The sequence below is a fragment of the Ochotona curzoniae genome, unplaced genomic scaffold (genome assembly GCF_017591425.1).
Source record: "Ochotona curzoniae isolate NIBS_2020 unplaced genomic scaffold, NIBS_Ocur_1.0 scaffold_3208, whole genome shotgun sequence".
Classification (NCBI taxonomy): domain Eukaryota; kingdom Metazoa; phylum Chordata; class Mammalia; order Lagomorpha; family Ochotonidae; genus Ochotona; species Ochotona curzoniae.
This window is the reverse complement of record NW_024467106.1, coordinates 18,456,732-18,475,052: the sequence shown is the minus strand read 5'-3', so window position 1 is coordinate 18,475,052 and position 18,321 is coordinate 18,456,732. Positions and strand designations below refer to the sequence as shown.

The following is an 18,321-nucleotide window of genomic DNA, read 5'->3' as shown; positions in this document are numbered from 1 at the left end:
GTTTTCCGAGTATTTCTACCATCGGCGTTCTCTGCCTGTCCCCTACCAGTGAAAGCTTTTCTGCTCTAGAAACATCTGAGGAGGAATCTGGATAGAGGGCTGAGAATTGCACTAGTCAAGACAGTGTTTCTCATGCTTCATGTTAGAGTTGCAGCTCTTTGCTTTGTAGTTAGTATTGCAGGATTTAGAGAGTGGCTGATCAGTGCTTCCTGGTCACCCCATCACGGACAGGAGGTCTGCAAGATAGATTCATGTCCAGTGTCCTCAGAACACAGCCCACTGCTAACCCTTACCTCGATGCTCTTCTTTCTGAATTCTCCGAGTTCTACTAATCATAGGCTGCAGTGCCTTAACACATCGAGAGGTACCTGGCATCCCAGACACTGTATTTGCTGTATAGTTTTTAAATGTTACCTGAAAAAAAAGTTAAATTTGGAGAATTAAATATTTTTAGTACCGTTAATTTAAATAATATATATGTATATTATTTTTTATTTATTTGGCCCTAAAGGACAGTAAACATTTTAGCCCCCAGAACTTGAACGTACTTTGCTCAAATGGAAGCCAGTTGTCAAGCTAACACAGTGTCTAGAACCAGACTCCTGGCTACAAATAGAAAGTTCTGTGGAAATTAAGGAGAACTAGATATTATTAGGCAGTTTGAATAAATAAAATACAACTACTCTAAGATTCTAAGCAGGGTCGTTGAGTTATAATCGGTGCATTTGAGGTAGACTGATTAAATAAGTTATAACTACTCTTACCTGCACAGAGCCATGCTCTTCACATCTAAATGTGGAGTGAAGCCAAATTTAAAACTTAGCAACTAGTAAGATTTGCTAACCTTTTAGGTTTCCTATGAAAAGAGAGGGATTTTCTAGATAAGATTTAAAATTGTACAATCTAAACATGCCTGATACACATGGATTTAAGGCCCAAAGTATGTAGATTGCTTGCAAATGAGACCAGATATGGTGTTAAGTTAGAAATCTAGGTAATTAAGGGGCCAGCACTGTGGCACAGCATGTCAACCTGCCACTGGTGATGCCACCATCCCAAGTCATAGCACCAGTGGAATTCCAGCTGCCTCAATTACGAATGGCCTGGGAAGGCAGTGGCTGTTGAGGCCCCTGCCCTCCACATGGGAATCAGTTTGAATGACTGACTTTGGCCTGGCCTAACCCAGACACTGTTTCCATTTGGGAAGTGAGCCAGCAGAAGGAAGGTCTCACTGTCTGTCACTTTCCCTTTCAAACAGTTTTAAAAAGAAAAACCTACATTACTGTTATAAGCTGTAAATGATTTCTTTATTCTTGAAGGACCTAGGATCTGGACAACAGTGTACCAAATGGATCATGGGATTTTAGTGTGATGGATTTTTTAAGAGTCCTCCTCCCTGGTTTCGTTGGGATAAGGATGTTGTTGTCACATGACAAACTCTTCCAGAACCTCTAGAAAGGTGAGCAGGCTCATTGAAACACCCTGGCTTTCCAATTAGACATAGACCCAAGTTGATTTGCAGATGACTTTGATCTCTGAACTTCGTTTCTAGGGTGTTTTTTTTGGGGGGGGGGTTGGTATGACAACTATGAGTTAGAGGGTCAGACAGAAGCAAAATACCTGGCAAAAGCTGAGTGTGCAGTACATATTTCTTTTTGTTGTTTTTTTTTTTCTTTTTTTTTAGTGGTGGGGTGGGAAGTCAGATATACGGAGTGGAGGAGAGACAGAAAGATCTTCCATCACTGGTCCACTTCCCAGGCGGAAGCGGCTGCAACAGCCAGTGCTGCACTGATCCGAAGCCAAGAATCCGGAGGCTCTTCCAGGTCTCCCATGCGGGTGTAGGGTCTCAAGGCTTTGGGCCGTCCTTGACTACAACCATTGTGTCCAGTTTGCTAGCTGGCATATTAATTCCATCCGTTGTGCAGAGGTCAGCGTCATGGTGAGAACTTGGACTACAATTGTGGGACTGAGAGCCAGCAGCCATCCGTGCTTGGTGCCAGCGGAGGCGGAGCAGCTGAGACTTGACAAGAAAGGAGAGAGTTCAGAAGAATCAGCAGCTGGTCAACCTAAGGCCTGTGTTTACTCAGGGGCCACATGCTCTGAGGAACAGTGTCACCAACAGACACGCTTAGGACAGTTGCCCAAAAAGCTAGTCGTTTTTTTACAGTATGTTATACTTTGGTATGATAAGTGTAGTAAACTTTCCTGTTTCTCAGTAATTTTGGAGAATGACAGAGGTAGATGTTTATGTCAGTCTGATAAGGAAATACCTTCCCGTGGCACCATTCTGCTTACATGGCTGGCGAGGCACAGCTCCTTTTCTGCAAGGGCAATTCACTGTTAACAGAAAGGTGACAGATAACAATGCAAGAACAAAGAATCGTAATAACAGGGAGATACATGAATGCAGTGTGTGTGTGTTTGTAGGAACACTGACATTTCCAAGCAGCACTGGAATTCTGGGAAACTGGAGCTGTGTGGTTAGTTTGGAGCTGAAGTGAAGAGTCTGACTTTAGAACTCCCTAAGCATGGTGCTGTGCAGGAGACGCCCCAGGCCGTGTGTGCCTCCTTTTGGGGCTATTCTCCCTGGGGTTAATGCTGGGGGCCACACTGAGGAGGAAGCCCTCCTGTGTCATGCCAGCCAGCACGGCTGTGCAGGTGATTCTCAGCATCTTGGCTCCTAAGCGCTTTCTGTGGCTTTCAGGTCATGTGGGTAACAGTCCTATCGAAGACAGTTTCTCCTAATACAGCATTTCCCACCCCTCACCACAAGCCTCATTTCCTCATTTCTGGCACTGTTCTGGCCTCCTGCTTCAGAGCCTTCGTTGTGCAATGCACAACCACCCCAGCTGCTGTGGATGTGTGTGTGTGTGTGTGTGTGTGTGTGTGTGTGTGTGCATGTATATATAAGATTTATTTGAAAATCTGACATGGATTTTCCACGTGCTGATTCACTCCCCGAATGGTGACAGTGACCCGGGCCAAGCCAGGCCAAAGCCTTGAGCCTCAAACTTAGGTCTCCCACGTGGGTGACAGGGATGTTGTATCATCTTCCCACGCTGTGCAGGTGCATTCACAGGGAGCTGTGCTGGAAGTGGAGCAGGCAGGACTCCGTGCAGCACTGGCAGGGCACTTCTGTCGGAGGCAGTGGCTTCCTCCTCTGCACCCCGTTGCCAGTCCCGGGCTTTTGCATTTGTCCTCTACTTCATTCCTACCCTCGCACGGCTCCATCCCGGGCACTGCTCCCAGGAACCCTAGTCTCACTCCAGCTTCAGTTGCGTCTGCATGCTCAGTACAGTTGAACATTCCTGAAGCGTTTCATCATGTGGCTCAACCTCTGTCTGCTAGAATTGGACTTTTTTTTTTTTTTTTAAATTTTTCATAAGTTTTAGTCTTAGCAGCTTTAGATGGCAGCCCTTCAAAAAAGTTAATAGTAATTGTGTATTATCAGAAAACTACATGGATTGAAAAATACTTTTGCGCAGAAATAAAACATCATTTATTCTGTTTTCTACAGTATCTGAAGAACTCCTGTATCCCCTATGGCTCACTGGAGCCCAATACATTTTTTAAAGTTTTATCTATTTTTATTGGAAAGTCAGAATGACAGAAGGAGATACAGAGAGAAAGACCTTCCATCTGCTAGTTCACTCCCCAAGTGTCCACAATGGCCAGAGCTGAGCCAATCTGAAGCCAGGAGCTTCTTCTGGGTCTCTCACACGGGTGCAGGGTCCCAAGGCTTTTGGCCATCCTCGACTGCTTTTCCAGGCCACAAGCAGGGAACTGGAAGGGAAGTGGAGCTGCCGGGATTAGAACCACAGCTCACATGGGATCCTGATGTGTGCAAGGCAAGGACTTCACCCACGGGGCAACCAAGCCAGGATCTAGAGCCCTACCTTTTATCTATTCTGTACTTTATTTATTCATACTTGCATGGCCACCTGCCCTCTTCCACACTGGGACATTATTTTCCAGTCCACTTGCCGTATGTGTATTTTCAGGTCGCAGTCCCACCACTGACAAGGAGCCGTTCCTCATCTTCCTACTCTGTCCTGAGTTCTTTGTCATGTCTTCGAGCCCTTCCGGTTCTCTTCACTCCTACTCTGAGCTCTCCGCTACAATACATGTAAAGGTCTTTGTGAAGAGCAAACTTGTCTCTCAAGAGATTTTCAAAAGAACAAGTCTGCTTTGTCACTGGGGAATAGCTGTTTGCCACCCTAAAGGTCATGGACACGTACCTCGTGGAATGAATAGAGGCAGTGTTCAGCCTCAAAGAGTTAAAACTTCTAAAGGAAGTATTCTTTTAAATTATTATCTGAAAGATAGGATGACAGAAAATTAGGAGTTATGGAACAGAATCTGCTGGTTCATACTCTAAATGCACAGGACAGCCAGAGCAAGAGAAGCCAGGAGTGCCACCGGGGTCTCCCATGTGGGTGGCAAGGGCCAATCATCTGCTGCCTTCCAGGGTGCTTTGGCAGGAAGTTGGATTTGAAGTGGAGCAGCCTGGACTTGAGCCAGCACTCATGCAATGCATGTGTTCCAAAAGGTGGTTTACCCTGCTATCCCATGACACCTGTCTCGGTTAAGACACTTAAGAGACCTGAGATAACATTCAAATTGGCAAGAAACCACAATACGGAGTTGTCAAGGTGCACAAGAATGCTTTTACAGCCTTTCAGAGTATCAGTTTATACAACCCTCTGGAGGATAAAGTAGGGAATTTTAAAAAAATTTATTTTTAATATTGTTCACATAGTTGAGAGGGATGTATGTCCATGTAGGCCTCTGATTAGAGTGGTGAAGTTTCAGGTTTGGAGGAAAATAGGCGGGACAAATGTTTCCATTTTTTTGTTTGTTTTTGGTTTTTTGGGTTTTTTTCCTCCTGTGTTCACAGGGGAAGGTAGAAGACCCTGCTCTTTGCTGTCAAACTACAGCGCCCAGCATTGGGTTATGGTAGTTTGATGATGCCTGAGAGACCTGAGGAAGAGTGTTTCAAGGGTGTTACTTGAGTGGTTTTCATGGCTATGGGAAGTTTTTGGTTTCATTGCTCCGGCATTGAAAAAAAAATCTTCCCGAGGTCTGTTGGTTGAGAAAGTCCACCTTAGTGCAACCACACACCCAGGAACATGTGGCAAAGCTTGGCCAGAATTGTCCAACATATTCTGCCTTTCATCCTGACAAGGCAGTCAACATCCCCTGCTGCTCTAGATGAGCTAGTTGTCATGTCCCTCCCCCATGTGCATCTGCGCATGCTGACCACTGCACAGGCATCAGCAGTTTATACAAGCCTGTAGGCCGGTTCCAATACATGCTCTCCATGGTTGGACAACATATATTGTGATTTTTTTCCCCCTGTGGCATATCTGAGTCCAGCAGTCGAATTGTGGAGTCCCCCACCAAATTTTACCTGAGGTGACCTCACTCAGAGTTATGTGTGTCAGTCAGTGCAGACTTATTTGTACCAGCCAACTCAGGTACTGGTGGATGCAGCTGCCTGCCTGCCTGTCTGCTCAGTTCTGCCCCAGCCCCATGTCCCAAATGGACAGGTGCTGCAGCCCAGCTCAGCCAGCCCACCACAGACCCAATCCTCATGCATACCAGTGGATGCCTTGGCCTGGCCCAGCCCATATTCCATTCTACCCTCATGCACACCTGTGGGTGCTGTGACTTTGCTTGACCAAACCTGACTCTCGTATGCCAACAGGTGTTACCACCTTGTCCACTGTGGCCTGTCCCCAGTCCTGTTTTTGTGCTCACCAGCAATAGGTACAGCCTACCAGAGGAGTGTCCCCAGTTCCCCTGCCAGGGATGTTCCCAGACACAGATCTTGCACCTGCCAGAGGATAGGTGCAAGCCCCAGATCTTGCACCTGCCATGCAGTCCAGCCTGACATGACTTGCCCTCAGTCTCGGCACTCGCCAGCTGCTGCTGCAGCCTAGCACAGCCTGGCCTGCCCCAACACCAGCCTGCCCCCAGTCCCAGCTCTCATGCTTACTACTGGAAGCAGCTGCCCAGCAAGGGAGTTCTCCAAGTTCCCTTACCAGGCATGCTCCCAGCCCCAGGTCAGCAAGTGCTGTGGCCCAGTCTGAGATGGCCTGCTTCAAGTCTGCTTATTTGCCAGTAGATGCTATAGCCTGACTCCACTGGGCTTGCTCCCAGTGCCAGCTCTTACCAACAACCCTCATGTGAACTGGAAAGTGTTATGGTCCAGCCCAGCCTGGCCTACACCTTGTCCTGACTCTTACTAGTGTGCGCTGGACTGACCCTGCCCACCCTGCCCTCAGACCCAGCTCACACATATGCCTGGCCAGGCCTGCTAGCAGTTCCAGCTCTTGTGCTCACCAGCAGGAGCTGTGCCTGGCAGGGGAGTTCCCCTCTCAGGCCTGACCCTAGAAATAGAGTTTAGATATACAGATGAGTGCTGCTATCCAGACATGGCCAGCCCTCAGTACTGCAGCCTAGCCCAACTGACCTGTACTCATTCCAGCTCTCACCTAAGGGTGCTGGATCCTAGCCCAGTCTGGCACACCCTCAGATCAGCACACATTGATGGGTAATGCAACCTTCCTTGCCTTGTCCACCCACAGCTCTTGGCTCTTGCACTCACTGATGGGAACTGTGGCCTAGCAGGGGAGTCCCCAGAGTTCCCTGACCAAGTCAATTCCCAGCACTGGAAGGTGCTGTGACCCAGCCTGGCATGGCCCACCTGCAGCTTCAGCTCTTACTGGTGGGTGTCGCAGCTTAGCCCAGCTGGGCATGGCCCACTCCCTGTTGGTACTGAGAACTGGCCCAGTCCTGAATGTCCCTAGACCCAGCTCACACAACTCTGAGTGTTACCGGTTAAAGTAAAGGAAAATCAGAAGCCCACAGCTCTGGCTCTGAGACAAAGGTGACAGAGCCCCACTGCACATCCTCCTCCGTGTCCCCAAGATGGGATGGATTGGATTTCACTCCAGTCCCATCGTCACCTTACCACACCGGGTGCTAAGATTTCCACAGAACGATTGCAGGCTCACAGACCACCCTGGCACCGGTTCCTGGAAATCCCGGGACTGCTCTTCAGCGTCATCCTCACCTGCACCCTAGGTGACAGAATCCCGGTTCTCTCATTGAGCAACAGAGAGGTGTCTTAGGTGGCCTCCGCCCTCTGCTCCGTGCCGGTCTCCAGCTCGCTCACCGCGCCATCCTGTGGGCCTAGGCTAGGCGGCATCTGGGTTTCCTTGATCAGCCAAGGACCCCGCAGTGTCCCCTGGTTTGCGGCTCCCTGCAGGCTCGGGCGGCGGGGCGGGCGCCGCTGCTACCCCGCCCCGGGGCGGCGCCGAGCTCCGGGCCTGCGACCCAGCCCCGAGCTGCTGCCGAACGAGCCCAGCGCCGCCGCCATGTCCTCTGGGGCCAGCGTGAGCGCCCTGCAGCGCGTGGTGGAGCAGCTCAAGCTCGAGGCCGGCGTGGAGCGGATCAAGGTGCGGGCCGGCGGGAGCGCGCTCTCTTGGCACTGCCGCCCGCGGTTGGCCGCCGGCCCGGGCGCGCTGGGGGAGGAGGCCCGCGGCCCGGGAGGAAATGGCTGCTGACCCCGGCCCTGGAGCAAGCGGGAGGGCACTCGGGCTGCGGGGAGGCTTCCGGCGGCCGCAGGCAGCTCCGGATCGGACGTGGGGGCGGCGGGGTCCGAGCGTGCGGACGGCCGAGCCCCGACCCTGCCAGCTCCGCGCGGAGGCCGGGCCTGCTGGGCCCAAAGTTGCAGGCCGCCCCGCGGGCGTGGCCCGGGACCCAGTGCCACGGGAGCGTTTCCACTCGCGAAAGCTCGGCCTGGTTGTTAACTGCGTAGACGGTGCCTCGGGGCGCTAGGCTGGCGGCTTGGAGCCGGCTGCCGCAGGAGCACCGGGTCCAGAGCTGAAAAGGCCACTGCGTGGTCAGGACTTGGTGGCTGATGGGGCGAGAGGAGGAGGATGCTCGGGTTTCTGGCTTGCTGACAGGAGCCATGGCGCTGCTCTCGCGTCACGTAGCAGGATGCTGGGGAGCGGGTTGGCTTTGGGGACTCGAGGAGCGCAGTGCCGGCCCTGTGGACCTTGAGGAACTACCCAGGAGGGGTTTAGCACAGCTCAAGGCTGCAAGAGGATATTAATATGCGTGGGAGTTGAAGACGTGTGCTACATGAACAGCGCAGAGGACCAGGGACAGGCCAAAGAAGCCCGGCCAGGGAACGGGATGCTTGGACAGGAAGGCCATCGAGACAAGGGTGGAGGGACATTTACAACCACAGGGTTGTGAGGAGCACGTGTGGTGGCTCCGCAAGGCTTATGTTGGAGTGCCTGGGATACATAGCTCCCTGTTAAGGCTCCTGGGATGCAGCGGGGACGGCTCAACTATTGGGGTTTTTCCCGCCACCCACTTGGGAGATGAAGGCCATTGTCAGTGCCTTCAAGGTCTACTCAGTTGGCTAAGAAAGTGCCTGTCGTGTGACTGCTGAGCCACGAGTCGGCATGGTGTGCAGAAGGTAAGAGACACTGCTGTGGCCGCCCCTGCATGGGGCTGTGCCCTCTCTGTGGGCAGTAAGAGCATCTGGTGGGGAAAATGTGCAGCAAAGGAGTCCGTCTGTCAGAGCAATAATAACTGAGGATCATAAATGGCACGAAGATTATAAAATTTAAGGTGGAGAAAAGAGAGGGTTCTAGAATGCAGCGAGGTTTCAGGGAATCTGCATTTTTAATAGATAGTGTTTGGGTTTAATCCTTTACCCACCAAAAAGAAAAAATGTCCTTAAAGAGGATTTTTAAAAATGGGAACAGTCATATATTGGGTGGAGGAGTGCAGGGGAAGGAGCTAATTCTAGTTTTAAGCCAAAGGCAAGTGACAGCTGGAGAATGGGAGGTGATGACGGGGTGCTGGAGCGCGGGGACTGGAGAGATGCTGCTGAGACGGGAAGTTAGCAGGTGGGATATGTGGAAAGGTGTGTTTCTAGGAAGGACTTTGGTGATGACCATTTTTTTCCCTAAGATCGATGTGTTTGAAAAGCAGAGTGACAAAAGGACAGAGGGAGAGCAAGATAGTGAAATGAGACATTGTTCCACCCATTGGTTCACTCTCCAACTGGCACAGGACCAGGAGCTCCATTCTGCTCGCCCACGTGGGTGGCAGGGCCTGAATACTTGGGCCATCATCCACTGCCTTCCCAAGCGCTGGGTTCACTGAGGGAATGTGCTAGACAGGTGGAGGTGGACTTGGAGGGCACCTGTCCCTGCTGGTGGCTGGCACAACAAGGGCAGAGGCCATGCCCAATGATAGCACTGAGGTCAGAGAACACGAGAAGAAAGGAAGTAGTACCTGGGTAGGGGGTAGGGGACCGAAGTGTGCAGGGTTAGAGTGGTGCCGTTTCTGGTGTTTGCTGTAGCTAGACATATCAAAGAGAAAGTTGTTTAATTTTTTAAAATACATACTTATTTTTATTGGAAAGGCAGATATATAAAGAGGAGGAGAGACAGAGAGCAAGATCTTCCATCTGAAGGTTCACTCCCTAGGTGGCCACAACAGCTGGAACTGAGCCAATTCAAAGCCAGGAGCCCGGAGCCTCCTCTGGGTCTTCCATGCAGGTGCAGGGTTCCAAAGCTTTGGGGTATCCTCAACTTCTTTCCCAGGCCACAGGCAGGGAGCTGGATGGGTAGCGTGGCCTCTGGGACTCAAACCGGCACCCATATGAGATTCTGGCACATGCAAGGTGAGGACTTTAGCCACTAGGCTACTGTGCCAGGCCCATGTTTGTTAAATTTTTAAGATGATTTTGGGACCTGAAGTGGAAAGCTGAGTCAAATACCCTCCTATCTTGTGAAGTCACTAAGAAGATATTATTTATTTTAAAAAAGAAAAGATTCAGGGTTGGAGGAGGTGGCAACACTATAATACAGCAAGTCAAGTCACCACTTGCCATATCAGCATTTCATAACAAGTGCCAACTCTTCCACTTTCCATCCAGCTTCCTATTAATGCACCCCTGGAGCAGCAGATAATGTCAGCTGCTTGGCCTCTTAGGAGAGACAGATGGAGCTCCTGACTCTTGGCTACAGCCTGGCCCAGACCTAGCCAGCTGGGCACTGAGCAATCCCATTGAAGACTGAGTTTCTCTTAAGCCGAACGAGGCACTTCCCACTCCTCACTTGGGAAATCACAGATTGAAACAGCCTCATCTTGGGACTCTACTTCAGCTGAGCACAGAGATGCCTCCCTCCCCCATTGTTTAAAGATTTGTTACAGATAGGGAGAAACACAGAGAAGGATCTTCCATCCACTAGTTCACTCTCCAAATGACTGCAACGACCAGAGCTGGGTTGGTTCAAAGCTGGGAGCCAGGTGCTTCTAAGTTCCCACAGGGGTGCAGTGGCCCAAGCACTGGGGCCATCCTCCACTGCTTTCCCAGTCCATAAGCAGGGAGCTGGACTGGGAAGTGGAGCAGCAGGAACACAAACTAATGCCCATATGGGATCCCAGTGCTGGCAGGCAGAAGGTTAGACGGCTAACCATTATGCCAGCTTGAGATGTTTTCCCTTTGACAGAATTGCTGTCTGAAAGTAAACCACAACACCAAATCACGACTAGACAGTGGAGGCCACAACTTCCAGTGCCTGCAACACCTGTCATCCTTCCAGGACTCCTTTTTAGGGGAAGCTTTTTAGAAGTTTCTGGGTAACCTGGATACAGCAGTCAGGTGCCGTGGGTGGGGAATATCCACCCGAAAGGGGACGGCTGGTGTAAGTTCTCCGCACCCCGAGCCCCTGCCCCTTGATCATGACACAGAGATGCTGACCATTCTTCTGCATATTTTCTTTTTATGTCCTTTGCATTAATCTGGCTGACCACGGGCTTCAGGCTAGGGTTCAGAATCATTCACAAGAATGTGTCCAGCGGGGCCCGGGAGACGGAGTTCAGCTGTTCCTTGTCACGCAGAAAGAGTAAGCATGAGGGCACTTGGTTCCAATTATTATTGTTTTCAGTTATTTATTTTAAAGGAAGAGTTACCGGGAGAGGGAGGAAGAGACTCTTTCATTTCCCAAATGGCTGCAAACTCCAGATGGAAATGAGGAGCCAAAACTCCAGCTGGGTATTCTCTGTGGATGACATGGGCCCGGGCCAGCCTCTGTTGCTTTCCCAAGTACATTCAGGGAGCTGGGTTAAAGTGATCCAACTGGAGCTGGAAGCAGTGCTTGCATGGGATGCTGGCATTGCAGGTGGTGGCTTAACCCACTGTGCCTCAATGCCAGCCCCTCTAGTTCATCTTGAATTAGCAATTCACATACAATTGATTCCATTGATAACTAATGTGAATAACTCAGAGCTTCCATGGACCAGAATAAGCCTAAACATTACTCTGGTAATATTCTATGACTATGTAGTGGAAGCTTATTACACAAGTGCAACCAAAATTCCTCAAGTATTCCAGGAACCCGATAGTGATTATAGCATTTGAAGTTAACACAAATGAACGGTAATATCTGAAAAACAGTTGGAACTGTATTTCATACAATGCAATTGAGTTTCTCTAGAAAAAGGAGGAGCACTTCAAATAGAAATATTCATCAAATGAAGGGTGAGGCGAAAAGCAATACCACTGTTCATAGGTTAGCTTTGCCACTTAACTACCCAGCATCTTCATGGGTTAGAGCATTCATTAATTCATTCTTCCTAGGTTGGCTGGGACAGTGAGGTTCAACTGAGCAGTTCTGCTGATGGCGTCTGCAGGGAGATGGGAAGTTGACAGCTCCAGGGTGCTGTCAGGGTGCTGCTCCAAGGTGGCCTCACTAGCGCAGGCAGCAAGAGCCTGGGACCCTTCCTGGTTTTCCCTTCTCAAGACCTCCAGCAGACAGCTCAGACTCTCCCCAAGGATGGTCTGAGCGTCCTAACTACAGCAAGAGTGGTAGCTGCAAACAGGCTGCACGGGACCTGCCCTGTATTTCTGCCACACTGTATTGGCCAAAGCAAGTCAAGCCGGCCCAGATTGAAGGAGTGTGTAAATTGACTCTAACTTTGGGTAGGAAACTATCGTGATGGTGTTTGCAATCTGCCACCAATGTAGTGCTGTGACAGCCAAGTGCTAAGTGCTTGACCCGTGTTCACTTACTCCACAGCTGAGCCCAGGGAGGCAGGTCCCATTATTAGATACATTTCACAGATGAGGAAACAAGGATACTAAAAAATTAAATTGATACTTTTCCTTAGGTCATATAGACAGCTAGCTGAACTTGGGGTCTGAACAACCTGCTACTAGAAATTGAATTTATTTGTTTATTGAAAAGCAAAGAGGGAGAGAGGCAGATGGGTAAGATGGGTTGTCCCACCAGTTCACTCCCTAAATGCTCTCAGCAGTTATGGCTGTGCTAGGCCAAAACCCGTTGCCAAGGACTCAGTCCTGTGTCAGGTGTGGGTGGCGGGGACCCAGCAGCTTGCTGTGTTCGTTGCCTCCCGAGTGTGTAGCTGGAACTGGAAGTAGCACTGGGACTCAGGCTCTGAACCTGTGCCACACACCTGTCCCTGCATTCTGAATAATAAACTGAATAATACGAATTCTAAATAATAAGCTAAATTCCCTCAGAAAATGTGATGAAAGAATTGTAGCAGTTGTTTGGAGCAGGCCCACTAAAACTTAGCCTTGTAATATTAAAGCAATTTGCCCACTGTGCAAACTTATAGCTATCACATGCATGCTTTATGTAAGTGAATATTTGTAAAGGGAGTGTTAGAAATGAGCTATTCCTTTACCAGTTGAATCTCAAAGTTAATCTTATAAATAGATCAGTGATGCCAAGTTTTCTTACCTTTGTTGAATAAAAATTAGATTAAAAATATTCTCAATTGGGGTTCATACGGATTGTAATCTTTCTCCTCAGAATTCAGTTGTTGGAGCGCTACAAAATGTAGCAATGGGGGTCACAGCAGGAGTGACATTGCTGCCAATGGACCAAGGCTGTGAGCCGGGTCATGCAGCAGGAGGACAAGGCCATGACCGTGAGCCTGCGTCACGCCGCCGGTGGACACAGCATAGACCATGGCCGTGAGCCGGGTCACGCTACCGGTGGATGCGGCATAGACCATGCCCGTGAGCCTGGGTCATGCAGCCAGTGGACGCAGCATAGACCATGGCTGTGAGCCGGGTCACGCCGTGGTAAACGCAGCTGAAGCCATGAGCCCAGACCACACTGTCTGCTTTGCTGCAGGTCTCCCAGGCAGCTGCGGAGCTTCAGCAGTACTGCATGCAGAACGCCTGCAAGGACGCACTGCTGGTGGGCGTGCCGGCTGGCAGCAACCCCTTCCGGGAACCCCGATCCTGTGCTTTACTCTGAAGACCAGTGAGTAACACTGCACTGTATCACCTGGGCCTTGTGGCCACCTGTCCCAGGGCTTAACCAGGGGTTTGGCCAACGTAGGTTTGCATAGCTACTAATCTCACAGAAATCAAAATAAAATTAAAAGACCAGTAAAATGCACACATGTCCACTGTGGGTAACTCTTGCCTACAGTTCTTGTAGAAGGCGTCTAATTGGCAGTCTCAATGCTCCTTGGTGCTAGTTTGTGAGCTGCTGATCTTAGGTACGGAGCTGGACCGCGGGTAGCAACTGCATCACCTCCTCAGTGTTGGGATTTGCCACTTGGTTGCAACTTTTGTGACTACGACCTTCCAGAGTAGGGGGGCATGATGCCTACCACTGCTGTGATTTCTTTCCTAATGGCTTTCTGAATATATCGCTGTGTGTTAATGGAAGAAGAGCTGTAACTACCAGGGAAAAATTTTGACAAGGGTTAAAAGAGCTTTAAAAAATAACTGAACTGGGTCCTGGCATAATAACCCAGTGACTGAAGTCCTTGCCTCTCACGCAGCAGGATTCCATATGGGCACCAGTTTGTGTCTTGGCTGTTCTACTTTCCATCCAGCTCCCTGACTGTGGCCTAGGAAAGCAGTCGGGGACAGCCCAAAGCCTTGGGACCCTGCACCCATGTGGGAGACCCAGAAGAAGCTCCTGGCTCCTGGCTTTGGATCAGTTCAGCTCCAGCTGTTGTGGCCACTTGGAGATTAAATCAGTGGATGGAAAATCTCTCTGTCTCCTTCTTTCTATAAATCTTTCCAATAAAAAGAAACAAATCTTTATAACTGGAGCTGGTGTGATGGTTCAACTGACTGATCCTCCACTTTGCAGTGCTAACATCCCATATGAGCACCAGATCATGTCCCAGCTGCTCTCCTTCCCATCCTGCTGCCTACTATGGCCTGGGAAAGCAGTGGGGGATGGCCCAAAGCCTTGGGACCCTGCACCCACATGGTTGTCCTGGAAGAAGAAGCCTTGGATCAGATCAGCCCTTGTGATCATCTGGGAAGTGAACTGGCAGGTGAAAGACTTCTTTTTCTCTCTGTAAAAATCTGTCTTTCCAAAAAAAAAATAATAAAGCTTTTAAAAAGATAACTGAAAACACTTTGAGCTAACATACCAGAAATTGCATGGTGTCCAGTGCCTTGTTTTAAGGCATTATTCACATTTTCACTGCTTTAAGATTTATTTATTTGAAAGGCAGAGTGACAGAAGGAGAGGTAGAGACAAAAAGACATCTTCCATTTGTTGCTTCACTCCCCAGAGGCTACAATGTCCGGGGCCTGGGCAGACCAGAGCCAGGAGCCTAGAACTCTCTCTGGGTCTCCTTCATGTGTGGCAGGGGCCCAAGCACTCAGTCCTTCTTTTCCTGCTTTCCCAGGCTTCTGGTTTTTGTTTGTTTGGGTTGTCTTATTTTTATTGGAAAGTCAGATTGACAGAGAGGAGGAGACACAGAGAGAAAGATTTTCCATCTGCTGGTTCACTCCCCAAGTGATAGCAGCAGCCAGAGCTGATCCAATTCAATATGAAGCCAGGAGCCAGGAACTTCTTCCAGGTCTTCCATGCAGGTGCAGAGTCTCAAGGCTTTGAGACATCTTCCATTGCTTTCCCAGGCCACAAGCAGGAAGCTGGAAGGAAAGTGGAGCAGTCAGGATACGAACCACTGCATACATGGGTTCTTGGAGCATGCAAAGCAAGGATTTAGCCATTAGGCTATTGCGCCAGGCCCTCCCAGGCATCTTAAGAAAATAGAGCTGCCTGGTCTCAAACCTGGGCTCTGTTCTGGGGTGCAGAAGTCCCATGGGGCAACTTGCTTTGCCATAGTATCAGCCCTTTTGCTGTTTTTTTTTTTTTTAAAGATGGTCAAGAGCATGGATTATTAGGAGTCTAAATATTTAAAATTACGTGTTTAGTTTATATGGTAAGTAATCATCTTAGTGTCCTTTTTCACATAATTGCAAGAACAAATTTTTCACACTGAAAAAGAAATACTACTGTCAGGTAAGATTGTGCCTTTTAGTGGAAATGGGTATTAAAATACTATTCTTGTTTTTGCCTAGCATTTCGCTTTTACAAAGTATTTTGTATGATTTGGAATTTGGAATTTAAAATTAACCTGCTATTTCCTACCGTGTGGATATTAAAGTGCCCTGTGACATGATGAATAGTTAATTCGCGAGTAAATCATTACTCAACTGAAAACCAACCATTCTTTCTCCAGTAGGAAAGAAGTTCAGTGGGGAAGGCCTTCAAGCAAGAAGTGATGACCACTGCCTCCACATCCCCAGAAAACACTCTGGCCAAATGGTTTGTAGACATGGCAGACCTTCCCCGTGGCTCGGTCCCTCACAAGGTCCTCGGAAATCCAGGAGTTTGCACTCAGTTAAGGAAACTGAGTGAGTTTTAAATAATAATGGCCTGATTCATTTGGTGAAGTGTTTTATATCAAGAAAAGCAGAACCCTTTCCACCCAACACACCAGTCACATGTTTTTCATAAGTGAATGACTGGTAATTCTGAACCTGGAATGGTTTTATACACTACACATTTGCATCGTAGAAAGAAAAACATTTTTGTTTAAAAATGAGTATTTGTAAGATTTTTATACCATAACAAAATTCTTATGAATTTATATTCACTAAGTTAACCAAGCATAAAATTAGGGGACACAGTAGGCCTTACTAACCAAATTATGTTGATTTTCTGAGAAGATTGTTACACTTTAACACTAAATGTGGTAGATACATCATAGCAAATCTGTTTGGAAAGATCAGTGTTCTGTGTATTAGGTTGCCCCATTCTGTGGTTGACACAGATTTTATTTTTGTCTTCTTAAGTTTATTTATAATTGTAGAGGAACTTTTAAAAAAGTGTATTACTCCATACCTTTAATAATGTTTAAAGTTTGGTCTGTGTATAGAGCATTGCAAATTGTTAAAAACAAATTAATGTGAAAATATTATAACCTAAAGTAATTCTTCATTCAGAAATGTTCTACTTTGATGATGTGCCTTTGATTTAATGTGGGACACTTCTAGGATACTTGTGTTTGTAATTATGTTTGAAGAGCTTGGAAATAAAAATTTCTGTTTAATTAGTCACTTTCTATGACAACAACATTTTGTGTCTGATTTTGTTCAAAGTTTCATGGGTTGCTCTTTCCTTATGGGATCGAGCACTCGAAGTGGGATATGAACATTTTGGCTTTATTTATTTTTAAAAGATTTAGTTTATTTTTATTTGAAAGTCAGATATACAGATAGGAGAGAGAGAGAGGAAGATCTTCCATCCAATGATTCACTCCCCAAGTGAGCGCAATGGCTGATGCTATGCCGATCCGAAGCCAGGAGCCAGGAACTTCCTCCAGGTCTCCCACATGAGTGCAAAGTCCCAAGGCTTTGGGCCGTCCTTGATTGCTTTCCCAGGCCACAGCAGGAGCTAGATGGGAAGTGGAGCTGCCAGGATTAGAACTGGCGCCCATATGGGATTCTGGAACATTCAAGGCGAGGACTTTAGCTGCTAGGCCACGCTGCCGGGCCCAACTGTAGAGTTTCTTAAGAAACTGCACACAAACACACACACACACACACACACACACAGAGACTGCGACTGGAGTATCACTATAGATTCAGTAAAAAGGGGAAGGAAAAAAAATCAGCTCCATCTATGTTAATGGTGCTCTGACTGACAGGTGACTTCACATATAAAACCAAACACATACAGAATACTTTTATGTCTATCAGATACATGGATTTCGAATCCCATAAGTGTAGTGTTGCATCAAGTAACATGAACTTCTGCTGACAGCCCCAATCTGTGGCCTGTAAAACGCCTCTTCTATGGAAGGTGATGAATTATGGGATAAAGGCTATTGGCAAGCAGTGAAGCCTTCATTATTGACTTATTGATTTGAAAGACAGTAACAGAGAGAAGAGAGGGAAAAAGACATAGAGAGAGAGACAGAGTGACAGAAATCTTCCAACTGCTGGTCACTCCTCAAAATGGCTACAGCTGGCCTGGAGCCAGGAGCCAGGAGCTTCTTCCAGGTCTCCCAGATGGGTGCAGAAACCCAAGGACTTGGGCCATTTTCCACTGCTTCCCCAGGTACGTTAGCAAGCAGCTGCATCAGAAGTGGAGTGGCCAGGACTTGAACCAGTTCCCATATGGGATGCTAGTACCACAGGCAGCAGATCAATCTGCAACAGCTGTAGGCCCAGCAGGGATGCCTTCACCTTACCAAGATGAGGTTTCAACTCTCTAGTTTAGGAGCAGTCTTATCAGAGCCTTAAGGAATAGACTAGTGGTCGCTGTTGTGATGCAGCAAGTTGAAACCACCAATTTGGGACACCCACGTCAGAGTTCCAGTTCAAGTCCAGCTACCAGTTCAAGTCCAGCTACTTGGCTTTGGATCCAGTTACCAGCTAATGCATCGCTGGGAGGCAGGAGATAATCTGGACTCCAACTACCCACTCCAATCAAGTATTTGGACTCCAACTACCCACACAACCCATGCAGAAGATCTGGGTGAAGTTATAGCCTGTGGCTGTTGTAGGCATTTGGGGAGTGAACCTGTGGAAGAAAGATCTCTCCCTGTCTCTCAGATAAACAACATTTTTTTTTTAATTGCAAACTCTCCACCTTCAGTGTGGCCCTAGGCTTTCAGCCTGTTGGTGGAGTAAGGTTGCCTGTGGTAATCCTCAGGAGTCGAACTGTGACGATGACTGATTTAAAGGCTGTAATGTTCCTGTGAATCTGGAAGCCACTCTGATTCTTATAATGATTATTATGCTAATTGGTACGTTAGAAATCTTACTGAGATGCTAGCCCTAAAGCAGTAAATGTGACAGCGTGTTAACACTGAGAACATTTAATAATAGCATTTTCTTTAACGTCTGAGAAAATAAAATAATTTTTCCAAGGAACTTTCACCACAACCAGTAGAATGTGGGATGAATCTCTCTGCCCTTTCTGCATT

General features: G+C 48.2%; 1 protein-coding gene across 1 annotated transcript; it reads left to right on the top strand.

Annotated features, from left to right (window-relative positions):
• The first annotated feature begins 7,365 nt into the window (after positions 1–7,365).
• On the top strand, positions 7,366–16,460 carry GNG10 (G protein subunit gamma 10). Its single transcript, XM_040962947.1, has 3 exons — positions 7,366–7,463; positions 13,200–13,331; positions 15,568–16,460. The coding sequence occupies exons 1-2, from the start codon at positions 7,383–7,385 to the stop codon at positions 13,323–13,325; spliced, it is 207 nt and encodes a 68-aa protein (XP_040818881.1). The 5' UTR covers positions 7,366–7,382; the 3' UTR covers positions 13,326–13,331; positions 15,568–16,460.
• Positions 16,461–18,321: the final 1,861 nt, after the last annotated feature.

What these genes read in the sequence shown, in the direction of transcription:
- GNG10 (XM_040962947.1), top strand. Translation starts at nt 7,383, where the DNA reads ATGTCCTCTGGGGCCAGCGTGAGCGCCCTGCAGCGCGTGGTGGAGCAG. An exon ending in CCGGCGTGGAGCGGATCAAG is followed by an intron (nt 7,464 to 13,199) that starts GTGCGGGCCGGC and finishes GCTTTGCTGCAG; the next exon opens with GTCTCCCAGGCAGCTGCGGA.